At 40.0% G+C, this 16,260-nt stretch overlaps 2 protein-coding genes across 3 annotated transcripts in view; one reads left to right on the plus strand and one right to left on the minus strand.

The window, feature by feature from the left end:
- Window positions 1-16,260, plus strand: part of MAP3K20 (mitogen-activated protein kinase kinase kinase 20) — a 167,124-nt gene that overhangs the window by 144,647 nt on the left and 6,217 nt on the right. For both annotated transcript variants that reach the window (XM_081051492.1, XM_081051493.1), the window contains exons 17-19: window positions 9,810-9,926; window positions 12,549-12,623; window positions 15,384-15,534. In XM_081051492.1, coding sequence (XP_080907618.1) covers window positions 9,810-9,926; window positions 12,549-12,623; window positions 15,384-15,534 — 343 coding nt within the window. The remainder of the gene's footprint in view (window positions 1-9,809; window positions 9,927-12,548; window positions 12,624-15,383; window positions 15,535-16,260) is intronic.
- LOC308498983 (transcription factor BTF3-like) lies at window positions 4,275-4,829 on the minus strand (the record flags this gene model as incomplete). The annotated part of the gene is made up of 1 exon (XM_081051766.1): window positions 4,275-4,829. One exon carries the CDS (start codon window positions 4,827-4,829, stop codon window positions 4,275-4,277), a length of 555 nt encoding a protein of 184 aa, XP_080907892.1.

Genomic DNA, 16,260 nt, shown 5'->3' on the forward strand with positions numbered 1-16,260 from the left:
CACTCAAAGAGAGCGCTAGTCTCCCAGTGAATCCTTTGTTGGCTTAGGTCTCTTCACATTGCCATTGGCTCATATAGATACATTGATCATATTGTGTGGATCAAAGATTGGCATTGGAGTTTATAAAGAGAAAGAATATACTGTGGAAACAGAGAAACTAAATTTGTGTTGTCTTTTAAAAATGTTGGGACAGTCATACTTGTTGACTTCCTGACAACAGGCACAGTTGATAATAAGAGACGAGACCTCTGTTTGGAGAAGTAGGTTTTCCTAAGCCTCTGGGGATCGCTGTAAGTTCTGCAGAGAGAAGACCTCGGTAACTCACAGTGACTTGTGTTTTCCAAACCAAAAATTAGGTCTTGAGAATAATCAGCTATTGAAGGGGACAGAGGACTTGAAGTGAGATTAAAAGCATGATGCTGGAAAAGCAAAGATGTGTGTGTGTGACAACCATATCCATTAGGGACATTAGGATTTGGGCTGAGAATAGCTCAACTGGTAAATAATGTCTATTAATTAGGCCAGTGCTTTCAAAAATCACATTTGTTGGAGTCACTTCTGGGGTCGTGAGAGGTAGGAGGAGAATTTAGTACATAGAAGAGCTGTTTTTATATTCTGAGAGTCCTGGGTAAAAGTTTATTTACTGCCCATTTCTCAGTATTAAAAAAAAAAAAAAGTAAGCAGTAATTAGGTAAGCCGGACTACCTTCTACATGGATTAAGAAACAGTCTGAGACAGAATAGATGCTTAATTATTCAAAAATCAATAGCAAGACTTACTATTCTTTTTTTCCAAGATGAATACCTACTACCTTTCAATTTCCAATACAGTTTTAAAAAAATAAAAAAAGCTCCTTTCAAAATGTCAACTAACATCTGAACCATTTCACATAGTCAAGTGTGTGATACATCGCATGAAAGTATATCTCACTTGGTTTGTTTCACTTTATTTTAACATCATTCCTAAAGCCCCTTTTTCATACATAACTCAGATAACAACCCCCAAAATGCAATATAACAACCGTATCTCCATTGGTGTCTAGTTGGCACCAATCTGCCCTGACCTTAGACACAAGCCATTGTTAAGGGTATAACGCATTTACATATTTTGCAATAAAACATCAGTTATTTGCATTACTGTGTCAAGTTTTATTTGATTCTTTCACCTAAAAATGACTCATTTTCCTTTCTTGTATTTTAAAAACCAACTACTCTAAGCTTGTTTGAGAATAATCAAAAATTGCCCATTTAGCTAGAAGTCATTTTCTTTTCAAAAGGCAAATGTTATTTAATCTTTCAGCTGTTCATTGTGCCATCATAAATACTTTCTTTTCAGCACAGTTGTGGGGACTGAAATGAGCCCACTAATTGCCTCCCATTTCGACTGACATGTGGTGGTTTAGTGGAAAGAGAACACAGCAGGGAGAAGGAAATAGGAGGCTGAGAAAATGAGAGCTAATTATTTTCACTGCCTCATGTCAGGCTCTGTGTCAGCCTTGTTTTTACAAACTGGAAGGTTTAGCACTAAATAAAACAAACTGGCGTCATGTTTTTATATACTGGCAGTGTCATGGAAGCAGCTGCACATCTCAAAGACAATATAATGCCTGCGTTCGCATGGACACCATCTGACAGACACTGTGAGCCACGGCTAATGAGGACATCACAGTGGTGCCAAGTGAAAGGTGCTGAATTATGTATGATTCTTCATCAGTACAGCAATAGTCCTGTACATCATTATGAGACATTGTTTTGCTGAAGAGATTAAAACATTCTTAGTTCCAGACCCTGCAACCTATACGCGCTGAAAGAGGTTATTAATGGAATTTTTAGGGAGAGTTTCTTGTGGATTTCTTTTTGGTTGAAAAACAAATCTCATGGGACAAAGCCGTGATGGGTCACGGCACTGTATAGATAAAGAAGAGAAGCAAATTAACCATACTTGCATTATCTTCCTTTTAAAGGCAGCATAATAAAATAGAGTGTAGCGGGGTGATACATAATGATAGATAACCCAGGTGCTATTGCGGGATGTTCCATTCTCCTGCCTTTAAAACAGCGGGTTTCAACAGCTGAGCTAGATAATAGCAACGCACGTAAAGACGCCTTCGGAGGCCTAAATCATCAACATCTTACTACTTTTAATACTGGCATGACCAACATTTCTATCGTATTTTTATTTCATCTTGCATTATTTTTTATATTTCGCAACAGTCAGTTGCCTGCTGTAAGACTGTCTCCCTTTTTCCCCCCTCTTGAATCTTAAAAAGTTTATTCTGACCTCTGTGTTGCATATATTTTTAAATGTTTCCTCAGGACAGGCCTTTCTAAAGTGGAGCGGCCTCTTTGCTAGGATCCTGAGGGTTCTCTTGTGGTTTTACTTTTTCTCTGCTCATGGGGGGCGGGTGTGGTGGTGATGGGGATCTCTACCATTGGACTGGGTATGCCCAGACTTAGATTCCAGTCCCAGAGCAGTGAACTTGCTGCCGATCTCTACATTTTCTGAGCCTCAGTCTACTCATTTGTAAAATGGGGAAAATGCTATTTAGAACAGGGTAAGGCTGTGAGGGTTAAATAACATGGCTTCATCTCAAAAACATTATGCCAAGTGAATGAAGCTGGACACACAGTACAGTGCATACTGTAAATTCTAGTCTGTGAAGTTCTGGAGCAGGCAAAATTAACCTATGGTGATAGAAACTGGAGTGGTGCGTGCCTCTCATGCAGGGGGGATCAACTGGGGAAATAACTTGCTTGTTTGAGTCGTTACACTGGTATATACACCTGTTAAAATTCACTAAACTATGCACTTAGAAGTCTGTGCATTTTATTGTATGCAAATTATATCTTAAAAAAGTACATCAACATGTTGGTAACCTTCGGTAGAGGTAATCAGTAGGAGCCTGAAAGCCTAATTTGGGGTCTGTTTCTTTCAGAAATGTCCTGAATAATCTTGGCCCTATGTTTTTTAAGATTTATCTATAGTGTTCATATTTGCAATAAAATTTTGGTAGGAAAAAAATGTAGAGAGAGATTATTGTCTCTGAATTGCCCAGAATTTAAAACAATATTTATAATTTTTGTGCTACCTTCAATCCCTTTTTCTGTTTGGAAAATTTACCTCTGTCTTGATTATTTCTTTTTATTCCCTCCCTCCCTCCCTCCTTACCTTCCTTCCTTCTTTTCTTCTTCTTCTTTTGTGTGTGTGTGTGTGTGTGTGTGTGTGTGTGTGTGTGTGTGTGGTAGGAAGAAGGGATGTATATGTTTGGCATCACTTGTACTAGCTTGGAACTCCAAAGAATTTTAAAACAGCTTGCAAAGAATATAATAGTGATTTCCCAGTAAGAAATACTTAATTCAGCATTAACTGAGTGTTGTTTAGGATTTTATCTTCACAGTGTTAAGAGTTTCTGTTTTACTCGGCCAGTAATCTTAATTCAGAAAAAAATTTAACATAATTGGCAATGGTGAAATAGTTCAAAGGAAATTCTTTCTCATCCTCCATTAACCACGCACTTGCTCCTGAAGTTAACCAGGTATTTCAGCAGCTGCCTAGATAAATGGTACATATCCTAGGCACCCAAGAGAATTGTCATTTTTTCATTAATTTCAAATGCAGAAATTCTCTTCTCCCCAACAAAATTCCATGTTTCTTGTAGATTTTGCACTGAGAGGCAGATTATCTATTAGAAAGGTTTGGATAACTGTTTCTTGCAATTCAAAGTCCTAACAAAGGACTTTCCAGTTCTCAGCTATGCTGCTATCGTCAGTGCCTTTCCCCTATTGATTGGTAGTTAGCACTGCCTAGAAATGTGCATCAAGATAAAAATTTGAACAGTGAGACTGTCCTCTTGAATGGGAATCTAGTTATGATATCAAAAACCCATGGTAGTGAGGATCCGTCCCAGGGTCCACTTGCACAGCTTGACGGGAGTGGTTGTTTCTGGTTTGGAAAGTGGAAGTCATGTCAAGCCCAAAGCCAGGGGCCTGAAGGGCAGTGTTTGTGATTCCACATACTGGCCACATCGATTAAGAAAGGAGGCATACAGACAGTGGCATGGCACCATACGCACTTTTTTTTTTTAACTAGGCAAAGCACTTCAGTAACCTTTGTTTCAAACTTAATTCCCAAGTTTCTTTACCTAATTAGCTGCAAAGAATGATCTGAGTATAAGCGAAAACTGAAAAGAGCTGCAATGTCCAGGGGGCTTGGGTTTAAAAATGATTAGAGATGGAGATTTTTATGAGATCCATGAACAAAATTATAAAAAGCAGTCATAATATAAAATAGCAGCTCCCAGTAACTTCTTCAAGTTTTATCTTCTTTAGAAGTGGACTCAGTTCAGTTGCTTCACTCTTGGAAGCCTCATCAAAATTCTCCACAAGAGCTGAAACTTTCTCAGCATCATCCTCTCCGGTAGCAAAGTGGTGCTTTCCATCCCCAGATGGTTTGGGCAGAGCTTCAGCCAGTCTCCTTAAACTAGTCAGACCGTGTGCACCGAGCTGGTTTAAGATGCCGGGTAGCGTTTCTGTCAGCCGCTTGGCCTCAGCGTGGCCTGTGATGGTGAGAGCATTCGCTGCCAGAGAGCCCTGAACGTCAGGGTTGTTCAAGTGGGTCCCTGTTCCTTGGTTTGTGAACATATCCCCCTCTTCAATACCAGAGATATTATTTACCCCTAACTGCTTTAAGGAGAACTGAAGTTTTTTATCATCTGCTGCAGCTGTTCTGTAAACCACCTTCTTCTTTCTGCGAGCAGTTCCTTTCCAACCAATGCGCACTGGGGCCTGCAGTTTGGTGAGTTCCTCCTGGTTTGTGACAGTTTCTTTCATCTTGTTGGAGAGGAAACAGGGCCACGCGGGGAACCACGTTTGACTCTCAGAGGGTCTTGGCAGATCAGCTGAGAATAAGCACACACACGGGGGCACCATTTTCAACAGTGGAGGTTAAAAATGGCTGTTAGACTTATTCGAGACTCAGTATTTCAGTCTCTGCCATGGAGCCCTATAAAGGAACTCACCAAGATACTCTGGACTGTTTGTTGACTTTAGAAGATGGAATTCCTCTGTACTGTAATTTTTACCATTGTTAAGCCATAACAAGGATAGTTTAGGATTCAGAAAAGACTGAGGGAAAACCTGCTCTCATACCACCGATAGGCTACTTGGATGCAATTCTGAGCTCCTCCACTTGCTCTCTGTAACCTTGGTCACATTACCCCATCTCGCTATGCTTCAGTGTCCACAGCTGAGCTAAGGCTCTCTGGTTGTCGATCACTTTTCATAGCCATTGCACCTCCAGATATTTGGTGTTCCTACTGGTAGGGCTGCATCAGGATCTGTTGACACAGGAAAAGGCAGAATGAGTGTTATATAATCCAACTGTGTAAGAAGATAAAAGTTTCTTCCTTGTATTTATTTCATAAAACCAGTCGTTGTTATGTTGCCACCTGGCTGCACCTCCTGATCATTCAATCTGATCGTTTTCAACCCAGATCATTCCCTGGCACCAGAGGTATTTATTCAGTGCCCTCTGAATCCCCAAACTCCTGCCCAAGGAAGACGCTGTGAGCCAGGCTGCTGCATCTGGCCAGGTCCCTATTCGAGATACTCTTTGTTACCTTCCTGCCTATGAAATCTCACTGACCTTCTGGCCCATTCCCTTAGATCGCTGCTAGGTGACAGGTCAAGCTGGTCCAATAACAAATTGGAGTTTTGTTGGTGACCAATATGGGTAACAATAATAATCACTCCTGTTTAAGCTCCTAATTTGGCTCTGGCACGGTGCTGGGTACTTTGTTTACATTATTTCGTTTAATCCTCATACAACACAAAGACCCACTTGTGAATAAAGAACACTGAGGTTCAGACACGTTACCTAACTTGGCGAAAGTTGGCAGTGCAGGTCCGGAGTGACAAAACAGGGATTCCAGCTCAGGAGGTTGGACTTTAAACTTGCGATCCTTCACCTCCCCAGTTCACCTCCCCACTGGGCTGCTCCCCCCGTTATGGCCTGGTGTATAATCCTTTTCTATATTGTTTCCATTTTAGCAGGAATCCTCAACACTGTAAGCCAAATGAGTGAATAACAGGGCCATTTTGGACCGCCAGAGGTGAAATGGTTTTGGAAAAGGAGTCCCTTGAGGCCCCATGGGCTCTCTCAGAATACAGTTGTTTGCTTTTGATTTCTGCCTGTCAGGATTGAGAGTCACTCGCAGACATCCAAAATGACTCTTGAATGTTTCCGATTCAAAAATCAATACCCACGTTTCTGTCACTCACATCAAGCCAAAATCAATAGTCAGTCCTGGTAAAAAATGGTTTGGAAAATAGAGTCCACGTTCCCATTACCTGGTCCCTACCACCACCAAGAAACTGTAAAGGAGCAATTGAGCGTGTAAAATTCTATATTAGGCTCATAATTGTGTGGAATTGTTACTTTTAGTGATATTACTGTTGATAAAGGTTGCTCATTGACACCTAATGACTCACTGGGTACCAAAAATACCAGGCATACCTTAGCGTAATTTGAAATTGAGCAGAATTTAAAGAATTTCATTAATTTGTGGGTTATTTTTCTTAACTAGATAACAATTTAATCATAGATGCCCTGAAAATATCTAAGAGTTACGGCCGAGTATTGACAGATTAAGTTAATCATTCAGGTGAATGCTGCGTATTCTCTTTGTTTCTCACCCAGCTTTGTAACAAACAGTACCTGCTTTTTTATGAATGGATCATGCCCCCTCCGCCTTGTCTTATAACTTCTTTGATTATAGTTTTATTGCTTCTGTAGCAATCTTCTTTTATGGTTCAGGTAAAAGGCTTTCTTTCAGCTAAGAGAAAAGGAGAATTTAGAAAGTAACCCTAATATGTAGATCTTTGTGTCTCCAAGTTGGACTTTGGGGAACAAAGAATTAGTTGCCACAAGGGGAGACCAGTGACCACTTGCTTTTTTTTTTTTACCACTTGCTTTTTTGATTGTATTAAATAATATTCTCTGGTCCTTCCCCATTGGTATCTCCTCCTACTTTGGAGCCAGGCCACCTTGTGCTCTTAAGATCCCACCTGCACCACTTACTGGCCAGGAAAGCCTGGGAAAATTCTTTAATCTGTCTCTGAGCCCTACTTTTCTCACCCACCTAATGGGAAAAGAAACCTAACTTGCAGGGTTATTATGGATAGCAGATAAAATAGCGCAGTGTAAGTACCCAGCAACACGCCGAGAGCATAGTAAGCCTTCTACAGTTGTGAGTTCCCTCTGGCCAGCCCCTTCTCACCGCAGAGCTCTGAGCGTGTGCGCTTTAGGACCTCAGGTCATGGAAGAGTACTCCGGTGGGAGGTGGGAGAGCGCAGCAGAGAGAATCGGGCATTTGTACACAGCTCCAGGTCTTTTAACAGTGCTTTTGACTAACTTCATTCCAAAACTTGACAGGCAAAAAGAAACAGAACTAAGTAAACTCATCTTTTCTAAGGTTTTTTATTCCAGCCAGTGCCTTGAGGAGGCCCTGGCTATTTCAGGGAAGAGCAATCTTGACTCCAAAGAGTCTTTATCCTGCCCGGTTATCTCTGGGCCCACGTTGCCCTGGTAGCAGTGGTTCCAAAACAAAGAAATACTGAGAGATTTGTCAATTCTGAGTGACTAATTTGACTTATGTTAGCCAAGAGCTAGGTTTTCATGTTATTAAATAGACCTTTTCCTTCACTAATTGGCTCTCCATCTTGTGAGTGTGGCTGGGCAGAGAAGGGCACTTCCCTCAGGCCTGGGCCCTGTTTGGCTCTGCAGTTTGTCTAGAAACTTTCCTAAAACATAAGGCTCCCCAGCTTCCTGTGGAAGCCAACAGTTTTTCAACAGCCTCTTTGTGAAAGCTCTTCCATAATGATGTTGTCTGGACTTGTTCAGGAAACAGTCCAGGTCTATTGCTATGATGGCATTTTCTAGTTGCAGCATGGAAAGTGCTCGGGACATTATTCTTAATCTCTCAGAATCCTTCATTCTTCAAAGAATATAAGAGAGAAGGTGAATTTATGGTCCCGGGGTCAAATCTGATGCAAACACATGAGTTTATTTTTCCTTTTAATTCCATGCATAGTGTTTAATCCCCCAACATCTTCATTATTACATTTTTCATACAGCAAAGTTGAAAAAATGTTACAGTGAGCACTCATATACTCACTTCCACGATTCAGCCATTCGCATTTTACTCTGCTTCCCTTATCACATATCTGTCCATCTAGCTATCCATTTAGCCATCTGTCAATCCTTATTTTTTATGCATTTCAAAGGAACTTACAGAAGTCAGCATACTTCCTCCTAAATATTTCAGTATGCTAGAGTTCAATAAAAAATACGCACATCGTAGGTATATGTTTGCTGAGTTTTGACAAAGGTATACACCTATATAAGCCCCTATCAATAGAGCATTAGCACCCCCAGAAAGTCCCCTCAAGCCCCATCCCAGTCAATCCCCATCTGCAGAAGCAACCACTCTTCTGAATTGTTTCCATCGTAAATTGGTTTTGTCTGTTCTAGAAAGCCATATAAATGGAATTTTTAGTATGTTCTTAGTAAGATTTTCACTCACTATAATGGTTTTGCAATTTATCCATCTTTTTGCATGCATCAGTAATTTGTTCCTTTGTATTGCTGAGTAATATTCCATTCTATGAATATAACATAGCTTATCCCTCTCCTATTGCTAAGCACTGGCCTAGTTCCAGTGTTTTGGGCTACTATGAGAAAGCTGCTCAGAACAATAGCGTACAAGTCTTTTTTCATTTCTCTTGGATAAATACCTAGGAGTAGAATTTCTGGGTCATAGAATTTCTGGGTGCATGTTTAGTTTTACAATAAATCGCCAAACTTTTCCCAAAGTGATTATACAATTTACACTCCCATCAAAAATCTAGTAGCTTGAAATCCTGGCCACCATTGGTTACTATCAGTCTTAGCCATCTGGTGGGTGTATATTGGTATCTCATTGTGGTTTTAATTTATATTCCCCTGGTTACTAACGGTGTAGAAAACGTTTTCATTACATGGTGCTTTTACTGAAAATTTAATTAACATACCATCCATTAAAAAATCAAGAAGTTTCATATAAGAATCCAGATATCCAACTTTTTGTGAAACATTAAACGACCTAGCAAGACTGGGCTCATATTCCCACATGACAATCAACAAATGCTGAATGGTGCCTGTCCCTTTAGAGCAGTTGCCTTTAGTTTCCCAGAGTCCCTTACCCTCCCTATAATTCCTCAGTACGTAGGCCAATTATCAATTGCCATGTATTATCCATTTGCAGTATTGTTTTTCTTCCTGTTAAGAGGAAAGTGAGCTCTTTCTTGGACCCATGTCATTATTAATACTGGAAAAGTGAAAGGTAGATCAAGAAGGCCTTCTATTTCAAAAAAAGTGGGACGATCACATCTCTTTGTGTCAATGAAAAAATATTCCTACAATATTTAATATGTAAATTGAATGGGTGAATTTTGAAAGATTATAATTTAATGCTCTATAATGACACTGCCTGGCTTTACTCATTTTTATTATCTGCCCGGCCCCTTTAGGATTTTGAGTTTGCAACTCCTATAATAGAACACTTAAATTGATAAATTATTTCTGAAGACTGCCCTAAATGGGGATTATTTAGCTATATAAAGATATCTAATTTCATGCCTTTTATTGAAAAGGGGGGAAAAATAAACCTCCAATAATACTTCATTTAGAATACTTCATGTGTTACAAAACATTGAGACTAAAAAAATGTGTTTCACTTTCTCAAATTGTATAATTTTTGCTTTTAATTCCAGGATTGTAAGTGGAAAATGTATATGGAGATGGATGGGGATGAAATTGCAATAACTTACATCAAAGATGTGACATTCAACACTAACCTACCTGATGCAGAGATTTTAAAGATGACAAAGGTAGGGTTCTATTTACGGCTTAAAAGCTTTTTGGAATTCACAGATATCAAACAAAGACATTAAAATACCCCAGCAGTGTGCTTTTGTGCTGTCAATGCTCAATCGCATCAGCTCAGCCTCAAGCTGGCTGTTGAAAGCACATTTTATTTAGCAGATTGAGATCATAATAGTTTTTTGTTAAAATTCCACTTATGCTGTGTGAACTAAAAAGTACTACAGAAAGTGTCATTAATTTTTTTCTACATTTCTTTATGTTTATCCTGTCATTTACTAAAGGAAAGAAAATGCTAAAGGTGAAAATATTTACCTTGAATTTTGAGTCATTCTAAACTTTGAAAAACTTGTAAGGAGGAAGACTTTTTGGGTTGTGTTCAGTTTCTTGAAGCATGGGCGATGAGGGTATGCTTCAGACACGCGTTGAAGTCTTCGTGGCTTCCTGGAATTCACACCTATGAGTTCCTGGAGTGGCCAGAGAGCACATTCCTACTTTGGGGTCAGTGGTAGAAGTAAGCCCATTAAAACACTGAATAAAGACTTAGAGAAATACTTAGCTTCTCCTCAAAAAGGAAAAAAAATCTAGTTTAGTCCCAATCACATGGAAAAAATACATATGAGACTTGAATTGTAAAAAGTCAACCACTTCAGGTAACTAACCATGATATCAATAGAAATCACCCCGAACGTCATGTGAGCTATTACCTCTCCTACACTATTAACCGTGTATTTGGTTTCAGTGAAGAAAACGGGGTTGGTAGCAAAGGAGAACCAGGGTACAAACACAAGCCCAAAGTGAAAAGCGTCTTCAAACCACAGCATTAGACTTGCAAATGTGTTCCCTTCCCAGGCATAAAATGGCTAAACACCCAAGTTCTTTGAATTTACAAGTATGTTCATCAAGTAGATTGATTTGATATTCGTTGTTGGATTTCTCTGAGTAACCGAGTTATTTCAGTGGTGTTATTTATCTGTAAAGGTTATAATCTGGTTTGAATTTTCCCTTAGTCTGTTGGGATGAATTGTTTTGATGTCTTCAAGACTGGACAGGTACGTCTCCTTTCCTCCTACCTGTGCCTTCTCTGGTTGTAGCTGTGATTCATTGCTTCAGTGTCAGTTAGAAGCAAGATCGAAGCCGTTGCCTGCTAATGGAAGGAAGTTGCTTACGGCAGAAATAACAGGGTGCAGCTGGAAGAATGAATACAGGTGTTTCTGCCATAATGCCATACGTGCATTCCTGAGGAAGCACATCTTCTGTAAAATCACACACCAACATGAACAGGCTTATAGGAAAAATTCAGATTGGGGCAGACATTCAAAATATGTAGAACTTTTTAACACCAACAGAAACAATAACAGTCTTAATTTAAACAAACAAACAAAAACAGCCTAGTTACAAAAAGAGTGTCTATTAAAAGACAAGTACTATATGATTCCACTTATATGAGGTGCCTAGAGTAGTTGACCTCATAGAGACAGAAAATAGAATGGTGGTTACGAGGAGCTGGGGGGCGGCATAATGGGTAGTTGTTGTTTAATGGGTACAAAGTTTTACTTTTGCAAGATGGAAAGAGTTCTGGAGATGGATGGTGGTGGTGATGGTTGCACAGTGATATGAATGTGCTTAATTATACAACTGAACTGGACACCTAAGAATGGTTGTGATGGTAAAGTTCATATGTATTTTACCACAGTAAAAAAATTAAGGAAAAAAGTATGTAAAAAAAAACAAACACAAAAACGAAAAACAGCCAGGTTAAATCTCAACCGCATTTGCTGTACCCAGCTCACAACCAGTCGGTCATTGCACCCTTTAACCTGGAATGAGGGAAGGGACGGGTTTGGGGGAGAAGAGTGGAGATTCATTTCTAGTAACGACCACTTTCATCAGAATTAAAATAGGGGGAGGCCGGTTAGCTCAGTTGGTTAGAGCCCAGTGCTCATAACACCAACATCGCCTGTTCGATTCCTACATGGGCCAGTGAGCTGCGCCCTCCACAACTAGATTGAAACAACAAATTGACTTGGAGCTGATGGGGCCTAGAAAAACTGTTCCCCAATATTCCCCAATTAAAAAATTTTAAAAAGACTTAAAATAGGGTCCAGTCATAGGCTTTTTCATTGAGCCTTTGTTTTAATATAGTGGGAAAATGTCTCCAGTACCATTTGCATGCATGGCTTTGCCAGATAGTCCAACATGGTGGAAAGCAGTGTGGTTGTTGAAGCCACTGAACTAGCCAGTGCTTGCACTCAAGGAAGCCACTTTTGGGTCTTCTTATATTGCTAAGGCTTTCTCTTCGGTGTAAGAAAGTTTCTGCTGATGTTTCTAGACATTAACATGAATTAATGACCTAATGATAGGATTGAGTAATACATCAGAAAAGAAAATATTGTGGGAGGTAAAGACTAGCTGTTTACAAACATATGAAAGGATGTCTTATGAAAACCAAAACCCCAAATATTAGCACATTGTGAGTAATTACTTGTGAATTAACATGACTGCCGTGATAATCTGACATTATACCCTATCTGGCAATTGTGTACGGCACAGCTGGCCTCAAAGAAACATGCTGTAAGGGCAGGCTGTATTATTTATGGCGCTACACCATCCTAACTTTTGTTTTTCAGCCCCCATTTGTGATGGAGAAATGGATTGTAGGAATAATAGAAAATCAGACTGTAGAATGTACTGTCACATATGAGGTAAGCTTGGGGCGGGGCGGGGTGGAGGGGCTGGTGGCTTTACCATCAGTTTCTTGATAGGGATTTATTGGCTCCCTCAGAGTGCTTAAAATATATTGGAAGAGAAACTATTTAAACAACATGAATATAAGAAGATCAATGTAATTACTCCAACAAAGCGTTGGGAAGAAAAGAGAACAGGCTACACTTACCTACATAGACACTGAGGTAGTAATGCATTCACTCGTCAGTTAATGATTAAGCACCTTCTGCTTGCCATGTCATTGTTAGATACTGGAAATCCCAAGCAGTGACCAAAACAGAGCTTTGAGTTGGTGCTTAGAGTTTAGGGATGAGGGTGGAACAGTGGTTCTTTACAAGGACAGACACAACTTCTACTACCACCTGGCAGAGGGGTCTATTATCAAAAACAGATTGCATAGATTTTATACACAGATAATTACAAAAATTTACACTTTACAAAAATATGCTACTAAAATTAAAATTCATGCATTTAGCAAGTACCTACTGACAAGTACTTGTAGTTAGGATAGACTAAATCTATACTCCTTGAGGTTTATATTCCAGTGTGGGGCGGGGAGGGGATAGATAATAAAAAGGTAACAAATAATGTCGGAGAGTGGCAAGTGCTAACCAGGAAATAGTAAGACTTAAGCCTGGGATTGTGTGACCAGGGAAGGTCTCTCCTCTGAGGAGAAAGCAGCAAGAAACAGCAGAGCAAAGGAAAGTGCAAGTTCCCGAGGCTCAGAGGACAATGAGAAAGCTAGAGAGGCGGGCAAGGCTGGATCATAGAGCCTCATTGCCCAGGTGAGGAGTTGGGGTTTACTGTAAGCACAGTGGGAGCCAATAGGGTGTTTTAAACAGCCTACTGCTTTAAATAATCTAATTATGTTTTGAAAATGGTGCCCAGTTCTTCATGGCTGGTGAGACATACAAGGTAGAGAAACCCTGTAGGAACAGGGCAGAGGGGAACAGTTACAGCACAGAGTCTTGGCCCACATGGAGATATTAGGATGCATTTACCATCAACAGGACATACATTTCATTCATTCACTCAAGAAGCCTTCAGTAAGGATTTACCATGACCTAGGCGCTGGAAGAGGAGCTTACACCTATTTTTACCTCGTTAACCTTGTGTAAACACTGAAAGATAGGCAACATTATCTTCATTTGGCAGCTGGGGAAATGGGCTCAGAGAGATGAAACAAAGCCCCCGGTTTGGAGTCGTCTGTGACATTTTTGGTGGAGTCCCACCCAGGTCCTCCAACTATAAATATAGTTTCCACTCTTCCTTGGCTGTCCTATCTGTTCCCTTCCTAGCACTGAGATGTAGGAAGTCAGCCTTGGACTTCAGGCACTGCTGCTGTGCGATGGTCTTCTGAGCCACCATGGTTGGGCTTTTCAGCATCAGAATGCAAACCCCGGCCTGTCCGCTTCCCCAGGGTGACACGATGCTGGCCGCCAACAGTGTGACAGCAGTTATTTATCCTCCCCAGCCAGGGTGCACAGCGGGTCCGAGATGAGGCACCGGAGAAACAGCATTAATTGTGAAAGCCTTTCTTGCAGGTCACAAAGCCTAAATCAAACAGGTTGATTGGTCTTGAGAAACTTGGAAGCTGGACTATTTTGGAGCCTGTTGCCCAGTCCCCACTACCCAGGCAAAGCCCTCTTCTTACTAACTGAACAGTGATAACAGCCAGATTTCATCTCTGCCTGCCGTTGTCATTCTGGAGACACACCACACCACATTCTTTTCTTCTTCTCCCTCTCTCCCCTTCCTCTTTCTTCTCCTTCTTCTCAGACTCCATGGTGATATGCCACTGGTGTCTCTGTCACCTCAAGACTTTGAAAATCGTTTCATCACCTATTGAATGCTGAGAGCCTCCTGAAATTGTGACACCTGATGATTAAGGAAGTTTCAGGGGAAGAAAGTGGTGTGTCTTGATCTAGTGTGCTCTTCTTTTTCAAATCCTTACTCTTAACTCTTCATCCTGTCTCACTTTTGCATCTGTTGCTCTGTACCCTCCCTGGGGGATAATTGGTCCCACCCAGCCCCCCACCCTCCCCCTGCTACTCTGAGGAGCAGAGGCACTCTTAGGCAAAATGTGCTCAGATTTGTATTTATTCAACAAAATATGTTTTCAAGTACCATAAACAGAAGAAATTGGTTTTTCATTTTTTAATTATATAAAGAGGTTGAGATTCGCCAAATATAATAAATTCTGGGAGAAGACAAATACATTTTTAATGACTGTAATCCACTAAGGAATAAAGTTCTATAATCTTGAATAAAGTGGTTAAATTTTTCCTTTTAATAAAATTATGATACCCTGTTTCCCCAAAAATAAGACCTAGCCAGACAATCAGCTCTAATGCGTCTTTTGGAGCAAAAATTAACATAAGACCCGGTATTATATTATGTTATGTTATGTTATGTTATATTTATTATAAGACCCGGTCTTATAGTAAAATAAGGTCTTATATTAATTTTTGCTATATTAATTTTTGCTAATTTTGCTATATAAGACCGGGTCTTATATTAATTTTTGCTCCAAAAGACGCATTAGAGTGGATTGTCTGACTAGGTCTTATTTTCAGGGAAACACGGTATTTAGGCAAACTGTACAAATATTTCACCTAATGTATTGTGAGTGTGTTCTAAGGAGTTCAATTGAAGTGATATGAAAATCCAATTTTCTTTCCTTTCTAGTTTATAAACATGTATGTATGGTTGTGGGTTTATCTTTTTTTTTTTTACAGAGCGATGTGAGAGCTCCAAAAAGCACCAAACATGTTCACTCGATTCAGTGGAACAGAACGAAGCCTCAGGATGAAGTGAAAGCCATCCAACTTGCCATTCAGACATTATTCGTCAACTCAGAGGGCAACCCCAGAAGCAGGTCCGACTCAAGTAAGTTAGATGTGTACTCGACTAGAGTCCAAACAGTTAACTTGTCTCATACCAGGGACAAGTGCCAATCTGTGAATAGCTATAGCTTTTGAATATAATGCTTCCTTGTTCTATTTTTGGAATATTGGTTTTGTAAACAGAGTATATGGAAACTAGTATTTATGGACTGAGAAATATGAGAATATTATAATAAATTTCAATATTTGGATAACTATGATAAAAGATGAAAATTAATGATTGTTCTGTTGGTAAGTAAAACTATGTATGTGTTTATACATATATATTTAGTTTCCAAATTTGTAGATAAAGATATTAATCTTCTTCGATTCATATCATGCCTGTGAAGCCACTGCTGTCACTGGGGCAACTTCTTGAGTGCTGCACACCGTGGGTACATCAAAGCACAGGAACAATGGGGAAGGAGGCGGGTGGAAGCATGGGAAAAATAGAGGTAAGGGAGGACAGAGAAAGAGAAAACATAAAATGCGTATGATGGATAGTGGTGATAGTAATTACGGATGATATAAAGAAACAATTGAGAAATAACATGGAGGAAGGTCAGCTGACTTGCTAGTAAATTGGTCATCATTTGGTCGATTCGGGGAAGAGGTTCTGACCTTCACCTTTGTAGGTCCAGAAACTCTAATACAACCCAGAGTTAGGCTCTGTGGGACGGTGACAAGGGAACAGTCACGTGGGAGATGGATGCATAAATCCCCATGCAAT

The sequence above is a fragment of the Rhinolophus hipposideros genome, assembly GCF_964194185.1.
Source record: "Rhinolophus hipposideros genome assembly, chromosome: 6".
NCBI lineage: Eukaryota > Metazoa > Chordata > Mammalia > Chiroptera > Rhinolophidae > Rhinolophus > Rhinolophus hipposideros.